Here is a 14,348-nt window from a genome sequence, read left to right on the forward strand (position 1 = left end):
GGATATCGTTAAATCACCAACTTACTACCCTGAGACAAGGCAGAGTATAGCCCACTAAGATCTCCCCCACGGCTCGAACCCGAGGGGGGCGCCAACCCGGACAGGAAGATCACGTCAGTGACTCAACCCACTCTAAGGTTGCGTCCTAATGGTACCAGATTCCCTATATAGTGATTGGTCAAAAGCAGGAAAATAGGGTTCCATTAGTAACGCAGACTAAGTGTTTCTGCAGGCAGAGGGACAGATGGAACATATGATACCAAAGTCTAAAACTCTGTTCTGTAGATCTCCCTAGCCCCCCTCCTTCCCTCTAACCCACCAATACTTACTCCTTCCGTGGGAGACCCTGGAAATAATGAGTTTTACAGGAGTATTCCCTTGGCTTTGGGCGTTGTCAGAGACATACAGATGATACTATAAAGAGGCTGAATCAGATCCATGAGGACAGATGTAATACATTATCTCTCTATCTCGACATAGCAACATTTGACTTCAGACGGAGAGACTTTGTTTGCTTAAGGATCTTGCTACTTGCTTTATAAAGTCTCATCAGATACATGAAGTCTAGTAAACATCCTCCAAGGAAAGAGTGGCCTAACCAATATTCATCTATGTCTATCTTGTGAAGGGGTTTTGGACAATCACAATCAACTACATCTAGGCAGATGTTCCCGTATCGCAACAACAGCTGTGCAGTCTCATGACTTGCAAGAATGGAAATGTAGATAGGGAAACCTCTTGTGGTAGGATGATGAAATGACAGTTTTCCATTTTGAGTTGGAAGATTTGAAGCTTGGCCTATGTTTGATCGGTTTGTCTGTGTTATTTCTCACTACCAGGAGACGTGGTACTGGCCAGGAGACGTGAGTGCTGATGACGTGGTGATGAGCGGGGTCAGGTGCTCGGGGACAGAGATGACTCTGGCCCAGTGCCTCCATCATGGGAAACACCTCGACTGCCCCCGAGGGGGAGGACGCTTCGCTGCTGGAGTCTCCTGCTCTGAGAGTAAGTCACTTACAGTAGCTGGGTCGCATTCATTATGGCACACCGTTGCAAAACAGAAAAAAAATTATAATAATGTTGTTTTTGAACAAGTCCAAGTTACCTCCAAAAAGTGTTGGGCGGCCATTTTGCTGTTGTTTGAATCCTTGATTGGGTCTCTATTCAAAGTGCAGCCTCTGATCTCCATATTAACAACAACCTATCCTCTGCCTCGGCATACAGCGGCCCCAGACTTGGTTCTAAACGCCCAGGTGGTGGAACACACCACGTACCTGGAGGACCGGCCCATGTACATACTGCAGTGTGCCAACGAGGAGCACTGTCTGTCCAGCAGCGCCGCCGCCGCCACATCGTCCTCCTACCGCCGCCTGCTGCGCTTCTCCTCCCAGATACACAACAACGGACTGACAGACTTTCGCCCCAGGGCCGCACACAACTCCTGGATCTGGCACGAGTGCCACAGGTATAGAAACATGGCGTCGGACGGGAGGATAAATTCCTGGGTCCTTCAGTTTTAGTCATTGAGTTAAGTAGTGAAAGGTAAGATGAAGGAGGGGTTGGACAATGGCATGCAAGCGAGCATCATTGTGTTACGTGAGTTGAGAACAATCACTGTGCTGCGATAAAAGTCCTCTGGAGAGGGTGGTCATTGTCGCAGTCTTGTGAGATCATAGATTTGTGGTCTGATTTGTAGTCATGTGGAGGCAGTGCCTGCTGTGGGTGTACAGGCTGGTTATGATGATGGACTGTCTCCGTCTCCCTGTCCAGGCACTACCACAGCATGGAGGTGTTCACCCACTATGACCTACTGAGCCTCAACGGCACCAAGGTGGCAGAGGGACACAAGGCCAGCTTCTGTCTGGAGGACACCCAATGTGAAGAGGGTAAAGAGGATTTAATGTGAAAAACAAATGATGAAAATGATCACGGCAAACCTCGTCTATGTTCCTGATTCTGTACTTTAACACTGTTGTCTCTCTGGCCGGCCAGGTATTGAGAAGAGGTACGAGTGTGCTAACTTCGGGCAGCAGGGCATCACTGTTGGGTGCTGGGATACGTACAGACACGACATCGACTGTCAGTGGATAGATGTGACAGACGTTGTGCCAGGAGACTACATCTTCCAGGTGAGAATCGTATTTCATTTGTCTTATTTCAACAACAACAAAAATTCTTCTTCCATCATTTAAAATAACAATTATGTTAGGATAGGCATGTGAATCTCTACATCCAATATGATATGGGAGCAAGGTCCTTGTATAACATGTGAATCTTATACTCTGATCAAAAATATAAACGCAACATGTAAAGTGTTGGTCCCATGTTTCATGAGCTGAAATAAAAGATCCTATAAATGTTCCAGATGCACAAAAAGCTTATTTCTCTCAAATTTAGTGCACAAATGTGTTTACATGCCTGTTGGTGAGCATTTCTCCTTTGCCAAGATAATCCATCCACCTGACAGGTTTGATATATCAAGAAGCTGATTAAACAGCATGATCATTACACAGGTGCACCTTGCCTTGTAATGGGGACAATAAAAGGCCACTAAAATGTGCAGTTTTGTCACACGAGGCCACAGAAGTTGAGGGAGTGTACAATTTGCATGCTGACTGCAGGAATATCCACCAGAGCTGTTGCCAGAGAATTTAATGTTAATTTCTCTACAATAAGACCCCTTCAACGTCGTTTTAGAGAATTTGGCAGTACGTCCAACCGGCCTCACAACCGCAGACCACGTGTAACCACGCCAAGCAACAGGACCACACCCGGCTTCTTCACCTGCGGGATCGTCTGAGCCCAGCCACCCAGACAGCTGATGAAACTGTGGATTGGCACACTGGAGAAGTGTGCTCTTCACAGATGAATCCCGGTTTAAACTGAGCGGCTTGCTGATGTCAATGTTGTGGACAGAGTGCCCCATAAGCTATGGCAAACGAACACAATTGCATTTTATCAATGGCAATTTGAATCCACAGAAATACTGTGACGAGATCCTGAGGCCCATTGTCGTGCCATTCATCAGCCACCATCACCTCATGTTTGAGCATTTTAATGCACAGCACCATGTCGCAAGGTTCCGTACAAAATTCCTGGAAGCTGAAAATATTACAGTTCTTACATGGCCTGCACACTTACCAGACATGTTACCCATTGAGCATGTTTGGAACACTCTGGATCGACGTGTACGACAGCGTGTTTCAGTTAGAAAACCAGATACGGACTAGTTTTCTAATCCACGCCCCTACCCTTTATTTTTAAAAGGTATTTGTATTCCCAGTCATGTGAAACCCATTGATTAGGGCCTAATGAATTTATTTAAATTCACTGATTTCCTTATAACTATAACTCAGTCAAATCTTTTAAATTGTTGCATGTTGCTTTTATACTTTTTTTCAGTGTAATAAGCTTGGAGTAGTGACAGTTCTTTCCACTTCTTATTCCATGGGGTTAACAGGAGTCGATTAATTTCAATGGAATCCACTTTTAGTCATTTTGCTGGTCACTTTCCCAGCATTTTATAAATGTTAGAATTTCACTAATAGTTGCTGCCAACACAGATCGGTCCTTTGGTCATAGCAAGAGTATGTTGGTGCTCTGATAACATCATCAATACGTTGTTTCTCTCCCTAGGTTGTGATCAACCCAAACTTTGAGGTAGCAGAGTCCGACTACACCAACAACGTTATGAAGTGCAGGTGTCGATACGACGGCCACAGGATATGGATGTACAACTGTTATATAGGTGAGAGACTGGAGATTACTGGCTACAACATTATTGAATGTGATGGACACTTGTCTTGTTCAAAGCCATTTTGTCTATGGATGACCACATTCCAAAGAGGTTTAAATTCAGAGAAAATAAATGCGTGAAAAGGCAATTGCAAAATGTAAATAAATGTTTTAATTGTACGGCATCCCGGTCTTGGACACAGACTTTTCACCTTGACAGCTCGGTTATTCGGACCAGCGACTTTCGATTACTGGTCCAACGCTCTTAACCGCTAAGCTACCTGCCTCATCTAGTGTATTGCTCAACTTGAATGATTCAGATGTTTGTGTGTGGCCGTTTTTAGCATTGAAAAAAATATATATACACCACTCTATTCTGTCTGGAATTTAATGTCTTTCGAGAAAATAACAGTGAAAATACATTTCACCCCTCAACACGTTTTTAGTTTATTCTTCTTCACAGTTAATTGAACATCTCACATGATGCATGCCTAATTTATACCCTAGGCACGACGTACACAACGTAAGAGCGCAAAATGGCGATCCTGAAAAGTTGCGTCAAGTTACAAGTGAAGTCGCTGCAGTTTATCAAATGAAACTTTATTTACATAGATCTTTTTTTACAAAAAGTAAATTAATCACCTATATATTTATCTGAAACCTACAACATAAATGATAGTTGCTTTGCTTTCCTAACAAAATTGTCCACATCCTGCCTTTTTATTCCCATCTCCAGACAGAAGATCTCTGTGTGTTAATTTAATGTCATCTTTACATTTGATTTAAGTCACTGCACCTTTACATATTTTTGCTATGCAAGTTTGCAATTGGGGAGGGCGGGCTCGTGGTAATGGCTGAAGCGGAATAGTATCAACTACATCAAACACATGGTTTCCATGCGTTTGATGCCATTCCATTTGCTCCGTTTCAGCCATTATTATGAGCAGACCTCCCCTCAACAGTCTCCACTGATAGGAATTATACAACTGGTGCCTGTTTGCGATGCATCACCAACTCTGAGTATTACCTTATCCATCTATACATGGACGCATTCAGAGTGTTAAACTGACATGTAAGTGGTTGGCATAGAACAAATTACATTAGTAAAACACATTAATAACTGTTGCCAAACCCCCCCCCCCCAAAGGAGCCAGTCCAAGCTTTACTGAGTTGGCCTGGTTATACATCCACCATAGTTGTTGGAACCATGCTAGAAAAGACCACATGAAATTAAAATATCCAAGCCAGCATAGTGTGGTTTAGGTTGGCCCTATACTGTAAATCAGGCACTCGAATGCTACAGTGGCATTGACAATAGGAACTTGAAAACAGGAACAAGACATAGGATGGCACTGGTTTGACAGTTATTTATTAGCAAGGACATCAGTAGGTGTGTCATCCAGTTGTAGCCTTGCATTCCAGTAAAAGATCATGAAAACTATCAGTTCAGTTAAAAGAGAAGGCTTGTGAAGACTTCAGTGATTTCTACCATTGTAACTATATAGATTCATTTATATTGACAACCAGTGTACCCTGTGCTTTTCAAACTGTGCCCACGATTGAATGAGTGCAGTTCCTCATGTGTCCCGTTTCTCTCCTCTTCAGGTGGCTCAGTGAGCTCCGAGTCAGAGGAATCCTCTTTCAGTGGCCTCATGAATAACCAGCTGGGACACAGGTAGTGTGGACGGACTCAATGGAAAGACCAGGAGGAACATTTTATTTAGCGAAACTGATGAATGACCAGCAAGACTGTTGTGAAATTACCAACCGCGAGAGGGAGCGCTGTGCCGTCTGTTCCCTCCCTAACGGTGCTGGATGAAAATTGAAAAGCAAAGCTCACCTCAGTGCCAACGTTTTATATAAGGACATTGCAGACGAAAAAAAAACCTGTTTTAAAGATCCAGCTTGAAGAAGCAACTCTGTCTTTACTGTTCTCACAAATTTCTGTCACATGTACAGCAGAGTGCTGGTGCTATCAAATCAGAGCTATTTAGTTACATGTACCCAACCTTTGTGGTCCACCGTAAGGAAAGAAAGTGATATTTTTCGACACCTGCTGCACTTTGAGACAGTGTCCTGTATTGTTTATTTAATTGTTTTTAGGACAGTGTGTTGAGCAGGCAATTAACTATGCACCTATGAACACCATCGTAAAGCTGTTTCTCTGGATCCCCCCCTCCCTCCGCAATGAGATTGACCCTTTTTTCTGTTCAATCCCTTAAGAACGGTTGTCTGCTAAAGATGATAACCTATTTGCATCTGTCAATGTATTGTCGGTCCAGTATGCAGACACCCTGTCCCCAGAGTAGTGCTGAGCGATTAACTGAAATGTGTTATTTTTCTTTTTTTAAACAACAACAACTGACGTTGAATCAATGATTTGTATTTCATTTAGTTCCATTCTGTTTCCTGTAAGCTCAATGCACACAGTTTCTCTAAAGATAAATCAGATCCGTTCTGTTACCTGTAAGCTCAATGCACACAGTTTCTCTAAAGATAAATCAGATCCGTTCTGTTACCTGTAAGCTCAATGCACACAGTTTCTCTAAAGATAAATCAGATCCGTTCTGTTTCCTGTAAGCTCAATGCACACAGTTTCTCTAAAGATAAATCAGATCCGTTCTGTTTCCTGTAAGCTCAATGCACACAGTTTCTCTAAAGATAAATCAGATCCGTTCTGTGTTTCTGTTATGACTGCTACACAAGAGAGAAGAATGCGATCATTAAGGGATATAGAGAGTAGCTGTTGTTCCGTGAGGTAAACACATGATCTAAGTGGTTGATAGTTGGTATTCAGCAGTCATAAAAGTGTGCCTCATTTCATTTGAAGAACTGCAAAATAGTGATTTCTTTTCAGACAGCATTAGGCAGCAGCTCTTTAGAGATGAGATGACTTGGAATTAAATAATAAATACATGTAATATACACCGCAACTGAAATATTTTATTAAAGTAATGTGAATAAATGATGGTTAGTAATTGATAAGCAGTAATGGGCAGTCTACCATCATGGGACTTTTATTCATTGTTTTATTCTGTGTAACAGCATTCAACCCACAATGCATATTGCATTGAATGTTTTTTTTTAAATTAGCAAAACTGTGATTATTTTTTTGAAATAATTTAACCGAAACCGAACAGACCTCCAAAATCACTAATCGCTCACCACTATCCCAGAGCTTCAAATACAGCAGTTCTGTAACAACTGCCTTCTGCCCAGTTTCCCCTGATGTCGCCACGACAATCAAGATTTATTTTTACCATCCCTGTAACTGTCGCTTCTGCGGAGATTGTTTTCTAAACTAAAACTCATAGAACTACCTAAGAAGCATTAGACTTGTTGGAGGGTTACTGTCAAAACTATTTATTCAATAAATAACTAAATAAATAAATAAATAGACATGGATGACAGACACATGGGCCACCAGTGCACGTGCCTATGAAGTGGGGGTGGGGAAAGTAGCAGAATAGTCTTACATCCACGGAGAATATTACTAGCGAGTCTGTGGCGTGATAATGTGGTAGAAGCCATTGTGAATATAAAATAAGGAAGGACTGATTGTTTTCTTGCTGTACGGTAATCACTAAGGATATGGCAGTATTATTACAACCATACAGCTACCACTAAGGAGAAACTTCCCCCCCCTCTGATCAAACCTGCATTTTTACGTCTCTAAAGAGGCAATGAGCATTTAAGGCAGAATCCCCAAGTTAAAATGTACACAAACTTTTGTCCAAATTGGCGACAAACAGCATGATTTAGGTGAGAGGGAGTTAGTTATTCATGTAATTTGTGTTGGGATTCTGCCTCAAGTTAACAGTGTATCTTGCTTCACCTAATATCAACTCTGGCAATATATTTAATAACTTTCATCTTAGGATTCTAAGATACATATACATTTTAGTCTTATCACCATATTCTGCTCAGCTTAGTTCATTTTTCAAACATCCATTAAATTAAATTATTACCGTCAGGGACTCTTATGTTTGTTTTCTCAATTGTACAAGTCACAAATGACATGTGAAAATGCATCTTTGCATTCTATTTTTGTGACACTTCAACTACAGGGCCCTTTATTTTACAAGGGTGCTCTTTACTAGATGGGTGATTATCCTATACTGTATACACAGTTGAATGTTTTAAAGCATTTTGTGCTTGCTTCATATTTTCTCTAATAAAAATAAACAAGCAAACCATGACATGTTCTTGATTTCCTAAACAGAGACTCAGCAATATGATGTGATGATGAGCAACAATGTGAACAAAATATCTTGCCGAGACCCGATAACACAGTTTAGTCGTCCCGATTCTGTGGTTTACTTTGCATCTCTGTGCCTACGTTGAAATGTCATCTCACCTGCTGTAGCGGTCAGAAATGTTGTGAGAGCGCTCCACCTCTCCGCAGCCCCAGGGCTGTGGTCACCATTCTCCGGGCCACTGCAGAGTCTGTCCATGGCCTCTCCTTTACCGGCTGGATAAACTCTGGGAAATACAGAAGGACTTTACATTAGAGCAAGGAAAGAGGTAATAACATGGTATTAACATGGTAATAAGTTAGCTATTCACAACGAAAGCACGACAGACCACATACTTTCTGTTACAGTATAGATGGATCAAAAAACAAGAACAATACCCGCGCATCTCATGGCTTTCCCTTTGGCCTTCTTGCTCCCGTCAGACAGAGTGCGTGTCTTCAGGAGAGGGTGCCGAATGGAAAGTGCATGGAGGGCTAAACAAACACAGGAACCGATTCAAAGATTTTAATCTCTTTTGTCATAAGAAAGAACACCAACTTCCCTTCACCGACCGTCAGAAGGTCACACAACTAACTCCAATGTGCCAAAGGGGACCCGTGACTCATTGGAGTAAAATATAACTTAAAGTAACTGTCTAGTGTTTCCAGATTTTAAATATAACTACTTACAAAATGAGAGTGAAATAGTTAAATAAACAATATTGGAAGGGAAGCTATGTTAAAAAGCAGCTATTCTGTGTGGGTGTACACTGGTCAATAAAATATTCACGCAAGTAGACCGTTGATTGGCCAGCTCATCCTCTAGATCACTGACTGGCCAGCTCGTCCTCCCCAAGGAGATGACATGTTCTATGAGGAAACAGTAAGCATTTATTAAACAGTCTGAGATAGAAGTTTGAGGGGGGATTTTTGAAGTGTTTTTTTCCTTAAATTTATGCTTTAGCCACACAAAAATAAATGTCAACATTATTTGGATAGGAGTTCATAGAATATGAACTTTAAATAAAGTTAGATTTACACTGGGCAGTTACTTCAAATACGACTCAAAAGATGAAAAAAAAGATATACTCAAAAACCATACCTGCAGATTGACTGGAGAACACGCCTAGGGCGCGAGTGTTGTCCATCCACATAATCTTCATGCCCCAGTCACTGAAAGACAGACCAAGATAAGACTGGGAGAGAGACAGACAGCCCTTGTGAGTGTGCTGTCGGCTTTAGTGAAGGGCATGGGGAGGCTTTCACCTGTGCTGCGGGGTGAGGTTTCCCTTAGGTACAGATCCAGGATAAGCTTCCCTTCCCCCAATCCTTACCATCAGTGAGGAAAAGGTAAAAGTGATCCAAGATCAGCATCTAGGGGCAACGTCACCCTACTCCAAGGCTTTTACCTGTAGTCTGAAAAGGCATCCAGCAGGTTGTCTGTTTTGAACATGGCCGGGAGGGAAGTCGTAGATCTCGATAACGTGGGCATACTCGTCCTGGTTGATCCACACGTTCCCAAAACACGAGTAGTCGTTGTGGGCGTGTTCGATGGCCACGTCTGTCTCTGTCAAGTGGGCTGTGATCTGACGAGAAATTCAACCAGTTATTGACAGATAGACCTATCCCAATTAAGTGTTTCTCAGTAATCCCTTTAAATATAATACATGTGAAATATAGCCTATATCTGAGACAATATTGAATATAGTCTATACCTCCAAAGTTGATGTATTTAACTTGAGGACAATCTAAAATGTCATGGTAATTTGTGTTCCATTTTCATACAGATTTAGAAAAAACAATATTCTAGTCATTTGAAGAACAGAAATGATAGATCACCCCTCCCCCACTCTATTGTCATGGAATTTGTCAGAAGCTCATGACACTAAACAGGTTTCCATCCAACCTTTTTATGTGAGTAAACTACATGTCAGATAAATGTCACGACAGGCCTGGTGGAAACAGCAAATTTAAACTTTCCAAATGTTGACAACACAAAATTCCCTAGAAAATGTGGGATATTTTTGTGTTGGTAAAATTATTATTGCGAGAAATGGCAGGTGAAACCCCTTTATTCACCTTGGGAAAGCAAGCAGTTTACTAGACTACAGAATAAATAAATTATAATGAACTTCACAGGGTGATGAAAGTGCACAGTGATGAGCTTGCTCTTTTCCAATAAATATTGAGAGTCTTATTCTAGTGACATTTTCATTGATGCTTGGCTGCCGTTGGACAATTTAAAAAAATTCTCTCCCTTATCCAAAATAATCTCAGCATGTAGGTTGTCTACCCGCACTGTATCTGAGAGCTGTTGGCTAGAGCGGACGAGCCAAGACCAGAGTGGGCACATTTGCAATATAACGCAAACTTTTTTTCAGACATAACCATAAGTACAGTTGAAAATGTGATGTAAACCCATTTAACTGGTCTTTTTTAATATTCTGTACATGGTAATTTACCCACAAAAGTTATTTTTATGTGCACTACATCATCACACACAGCTTTTTATCCGCAACAAGTCAATTTGATAGAAACTCTGGTGAGAAAATTATTTTAATGCCGATTTTAGAATATTACAATGAAAATCAGTCGCTAATTGGATGGAAACCTAGTTACTGTACCTTTTGGCTAAAATCAGCAGTGTCACGAGCAGCACCCTTGGCTGGTGTTGTATGCGAGGCATGGTGTTGGTGGGGGGCCACGTTGCTACTGCACACAGACTCCACCTCTGTCAGTACTTCTTCTGCTACTTCTTCCTCCTCTTTCTCAGTCTGGTCCTCCAGGGTTACGGCCAGACAGTCTGGTCCCAGGCAGGGGGCCAGGGCCAGGGCTCTTCTGCTGAGAAGCGAATAAAATCGTCCTCCTGCCCAGCGCTAGAGGTAATAGAGGGCACACTGTCCTGGTTGGAGTTGGAAGGCGTTTCTGATGGCGTTCCCTTTGTGGTGTCTGAGGAGCAGGGGCAGGAGCAGCAGGACTCTGAGGGTGAGGTGTAGCCCGAGGAGGTGCAGCTGAGAGGGGGCAGGGGCAGGTCGAGGTCCACCCCTGCTGGTGGTATGTGGAGGGTACCCCCGCTGTCCCGCTGCCTGTCCCTGGCTGCCTTGGGGATGTAGATGGCCTTATCGGGGCGTTTGGTGTTACCTCCGCTCTTCCGGGCCGGGGGGTTGGATCTGGGCGGGGGGGGGGCATTTTGCTGCTCTGCATCCCCATATCTCTCTGGGAGCCTCCTCATATAAGCTGTTGTCCCCCACACACCATACTAAAGTCATCATGTAACGTTGTGAAAATAATGGGCAATAATTCACATTAAGATGCCCATGGGGTTACTTTAGAACTACTTTGGCAGCCAGGCTTGGATCATTTTAATTTACAGTGTGACCTGATAATACATCATATGAATTTGTATTTGACAGTTGTTTATCCAGGAAGTCCCATTGAAGGTCAGAAGACTTATTTTACAAGGGAGACATGAATGTAAGACCTTGTTGTGTGTGCGCTACCTGTGGCGAGAGTAGCAGATGACTACCCTGCAGCTCCAGCCCTCGCCCACCCACCCACCCAGAAGGTAGCGAGGTTAGGGTGCTTCTCGGTGGTTTTGTGAATCAGGTATTGAATTCTCAAATCAAACCTTGTTCAGTATATGGTGGGTGACTTGCAACGGTTTGCACGCCAGATAATGTAATACAACCAATAAAATGTTGGTGTCCATTACTGGAAGTTACCGGTTTGCCTATATAAAAATGTTGCCATAAATGTTCAACTAACCTGGTACTGGCGATACTCTCTTAGTTCTCGATTCTGGAAAACAGTTCTTATAAATGTCCGTGTCCAGTTGCAGGTGGTTCTACAAACACCAGAGAAAACACATTAAGATTGAAAATCCATGTTTTGTACCGCGCCTTGTCATCTTAGCTGCTGCACATTTCCTTGCGTCTTCGTGGGAACTAGTTTCACCGCCACCTGTAGAAGTATATAACGAGTCATACAGCGCGAACAAAACAAAGATCTAGACACCTGCAAGAGCAGTGGCGACCCGTCATTCAGGGCAGGTGGGGTTTAGAGCCCCACATGTTTTTGCAAAAAAATAAAAACAATACAAAAATAATAATAATGGGGGGGGGTCTTGTCTGTTTTGCATGTTATTTTGTCATCAATACGTGTCACGTATCAGTTTGCAAACAATGTATATATATATATTTGAATGCGGCTTTATTAACTCAATTTTTTATATATATAAAATTGAGTTAATAAAGCCGCATTCAAACATGGTCTGTTTTTTGTTTTCTTGAGTAATGCACCTCCAAAATGCAGGTGTTTCAGCCCAGCTCGGTGCTTTCTGTGGTGGTGGGGCAAGCCAGCAGAAAATATGGAGCGTTGCACCGTGATTGGCTCAGTGTTCTGTCACTCATGGGGAAACTACATCACCGCAAAATCTAAGGGGAGACCTTGAAAATTCGAGCCCTTTGGGTGCTGACATAGAGATACATTAGAAGTGCCCATCCAAGAAGCCTCAAGGTCATTGGCCACAGATAAAATGACGTCAAATCACGTTATATGTACAGTAGCTTTGATTGGACTGATCGTGTCAACATCATACTTTCAAAATCTTAGCTAGCAGTCATCATCGTGAATCAAGTCAGCAATCTACTGTCAAATCCCTTTTAATCCTTGTCACGTGAAGAGAAATAATGAAGAGAAATTATAGATAAAACGTATTGGTGCTCATCGGCCATTGGACATAAACATTACACAACAAGTTGGAAATTGCAAATTCAACAATGAGTGGTTTGGAAGGAAGTGAGCACAGCTCAAGGTGAGTCCAAAAATGTATTGTATGCTGCTGCATAAATGATGTAATATGCCAGGGAGATATGTATACTGTAGCTCAGAAAGTAATACTAAGTGTATGTTGTGTAGTAAGATGTTAGTAGCCCATGTGCCTTACCCTAAGAATTTGGTCCATTTACCCCTCTTAATTTCACCTACCGTTCTGACTTGGTGGTGCACGTGCACATGTAGCCTTAGAGAAATGTAATCATCGAATATTGTAAGTCTTACAATATTGTCTGCTTATATGGCCCAGTTACTTATCCTATAGTTCTGACTTAGTGTACAGGGAGAATACTGTAAGAACGGCTCATGTTCTGAATTCTGTCGCTGTACATTTAAAAAATACCTAACAATACTGAACAAAAATATACAACACAACAATTGTATTGAGTTACAGTTCATATTAGGAAATCAGTCAATTGAAATCCATAGATTAGGGCCTAATGAATGTATTTCACATGACTGGGCAGGGGGAGCCAGGCCCACCCAGTCAGAATGACTTTTTCCCCCCACAAATGGGCTTTATTACAGACAGAAAAACTCCTCAGTTTCATCAGCTTTCTGGGTGGCTGGTCTCAGATGATACCTCAGGTGAAGAAGCCAGATGTGGAGGTCCAGGGCTAGCGTAGTTACACGTGTTCTGCAGTTGTGAGGCTGGTTGGACATACTAGCCATATTCTTTAAAATGACATTGGAGGTGGCTTATGGTAGAGAAATTAACATTAAATTCTCTGGCAACAGCTCTGGTGGACATTCCTGCAGTCAGCTCATCAACTGCATACTGCCTCTAAACTTTGGCATTGTGTTGTGTGACAAAACTTCACATTTTAGAGTGGCCTTTTATTGTCCCCAGCACAAGGTGCACCTGTGTATTGATCATGCTGTTTAATCAGCTTCTTGATATGCCACACCTGTCAGGTGGATGGATTATCTTGGCAAATGAGAAATGTTCACTAACAGGATGTAAACAAATGTGTGCACTAAATTGGATAGAAAATAAGCTTTTTTGTGCATATGGACAATTTCGGGATATTTTATTTCAGCTCATGAAACATGAGTCCAACACTTTACATGTTGCGTTTATGTTTTTGTTCAGTATAAGTTAGCTATATCACACAGGAGGCTTTGTCCAGTACAGTACAGTGTCTAATTGCTTAGGTTAGCTAGCTAAATTCTAATGCCAGTTGCAAACGTTAGCTAGCAAATGCTGAACACAAATTGTTCAATTAAGCCGTTACAATTATGCAATGCTGATCTATGGATTCTAATCAAACATTTTATTCTGACCTTAGTTTGTCGGTTGAAAATATGGCTAAGTAATAGTGATGTTACATTTGATACCGGAGCCCTGAGAAATGCGTCAAAATCGCTAAACAGTTTACTTCGAAGTAGTGTGCCAATGCTTGTGTCAGTTTATCAGAAGCACGTGATCAATGATGTCCAAAGCTTTGTTTTGTCAAATAACCACCTGATCCCTTTAGCTATCAATTTAGTTAATCTCTTCTCAGGTTTGAGGCAAAATATGAATACATGTGAGTGACCATCCATT

General features: G+C 42.0%; 1 protein-coding gene and 1 long non-coding RNA gene across 2 annotated transcripts in view; one reads left to right on the forward strand and one right to left on the reverse strand.

Moving 5' to 3' along the window:
* LOC112215566 (lysyl oxidase homolog 2A) overlaps positions 1–7,934 on the forward strand; it is a 49,774-nt gene extending 41,840 nt beyond the window's left edge. The window contains exons 9-14 of the mRNA XM_024374695.2: positions 840–1,005; positions 1,225–1,465; positions 1,771–1,886; positions 1,993–2,129; positions 3,637–3,748; positions 5,341–7,934. Coding sequence (XP_024230463.1) covers positions 840–1,005; positions 1,225–1,465; positions 1,771–1,886; positions 1,993–2,129; positions 3,637–3,748; positions 5,341–5,414 — 846 coding nt within the window. The 3' untranslated portion in view covers positions 5,415–7,934. The remainder of the gene's footprint in view (positions 1–839; positions 1,006–1,224; positions 1,466–1,770; positions 1,887–1,992; positions 2,130–3,636; positions 3,749–5,340) is intronic.
* LOC112215585 lies at positions 6,804–8,506 on the reverse strand. Its single transcript, XR_002948245.2, has 2 exons — positions 8,369–8,506; positions 6,804–8,217 (listed from the first exon to the last, which is right to left on the reverse strand). It is a non-coding gene; the product is annotated as an uncharacterized LOC112215585 (long non-coding RNA).
* Between the last annotated feature and the right edge of the window lie 5,842 nt (positions 8,507–14,348).

This window comes from Oncorhynchus tshawytscha, linkage group LG02 (genome assembly GCF_018296145.1).
Source record: "Oncorhynchus tshawytscha isolate Ot180627B linkage group LG02, Otsh_v2.0, whole genome shotgun sequence".
NCBI classification, from domain to species: domain Eukaryota; kingdom Metazoa; phylum Chordata; class Actinopteri; order Salmoniformes; family Salmonidae; genus Oncorhynchus; species Oncorhynchus tshawytscha.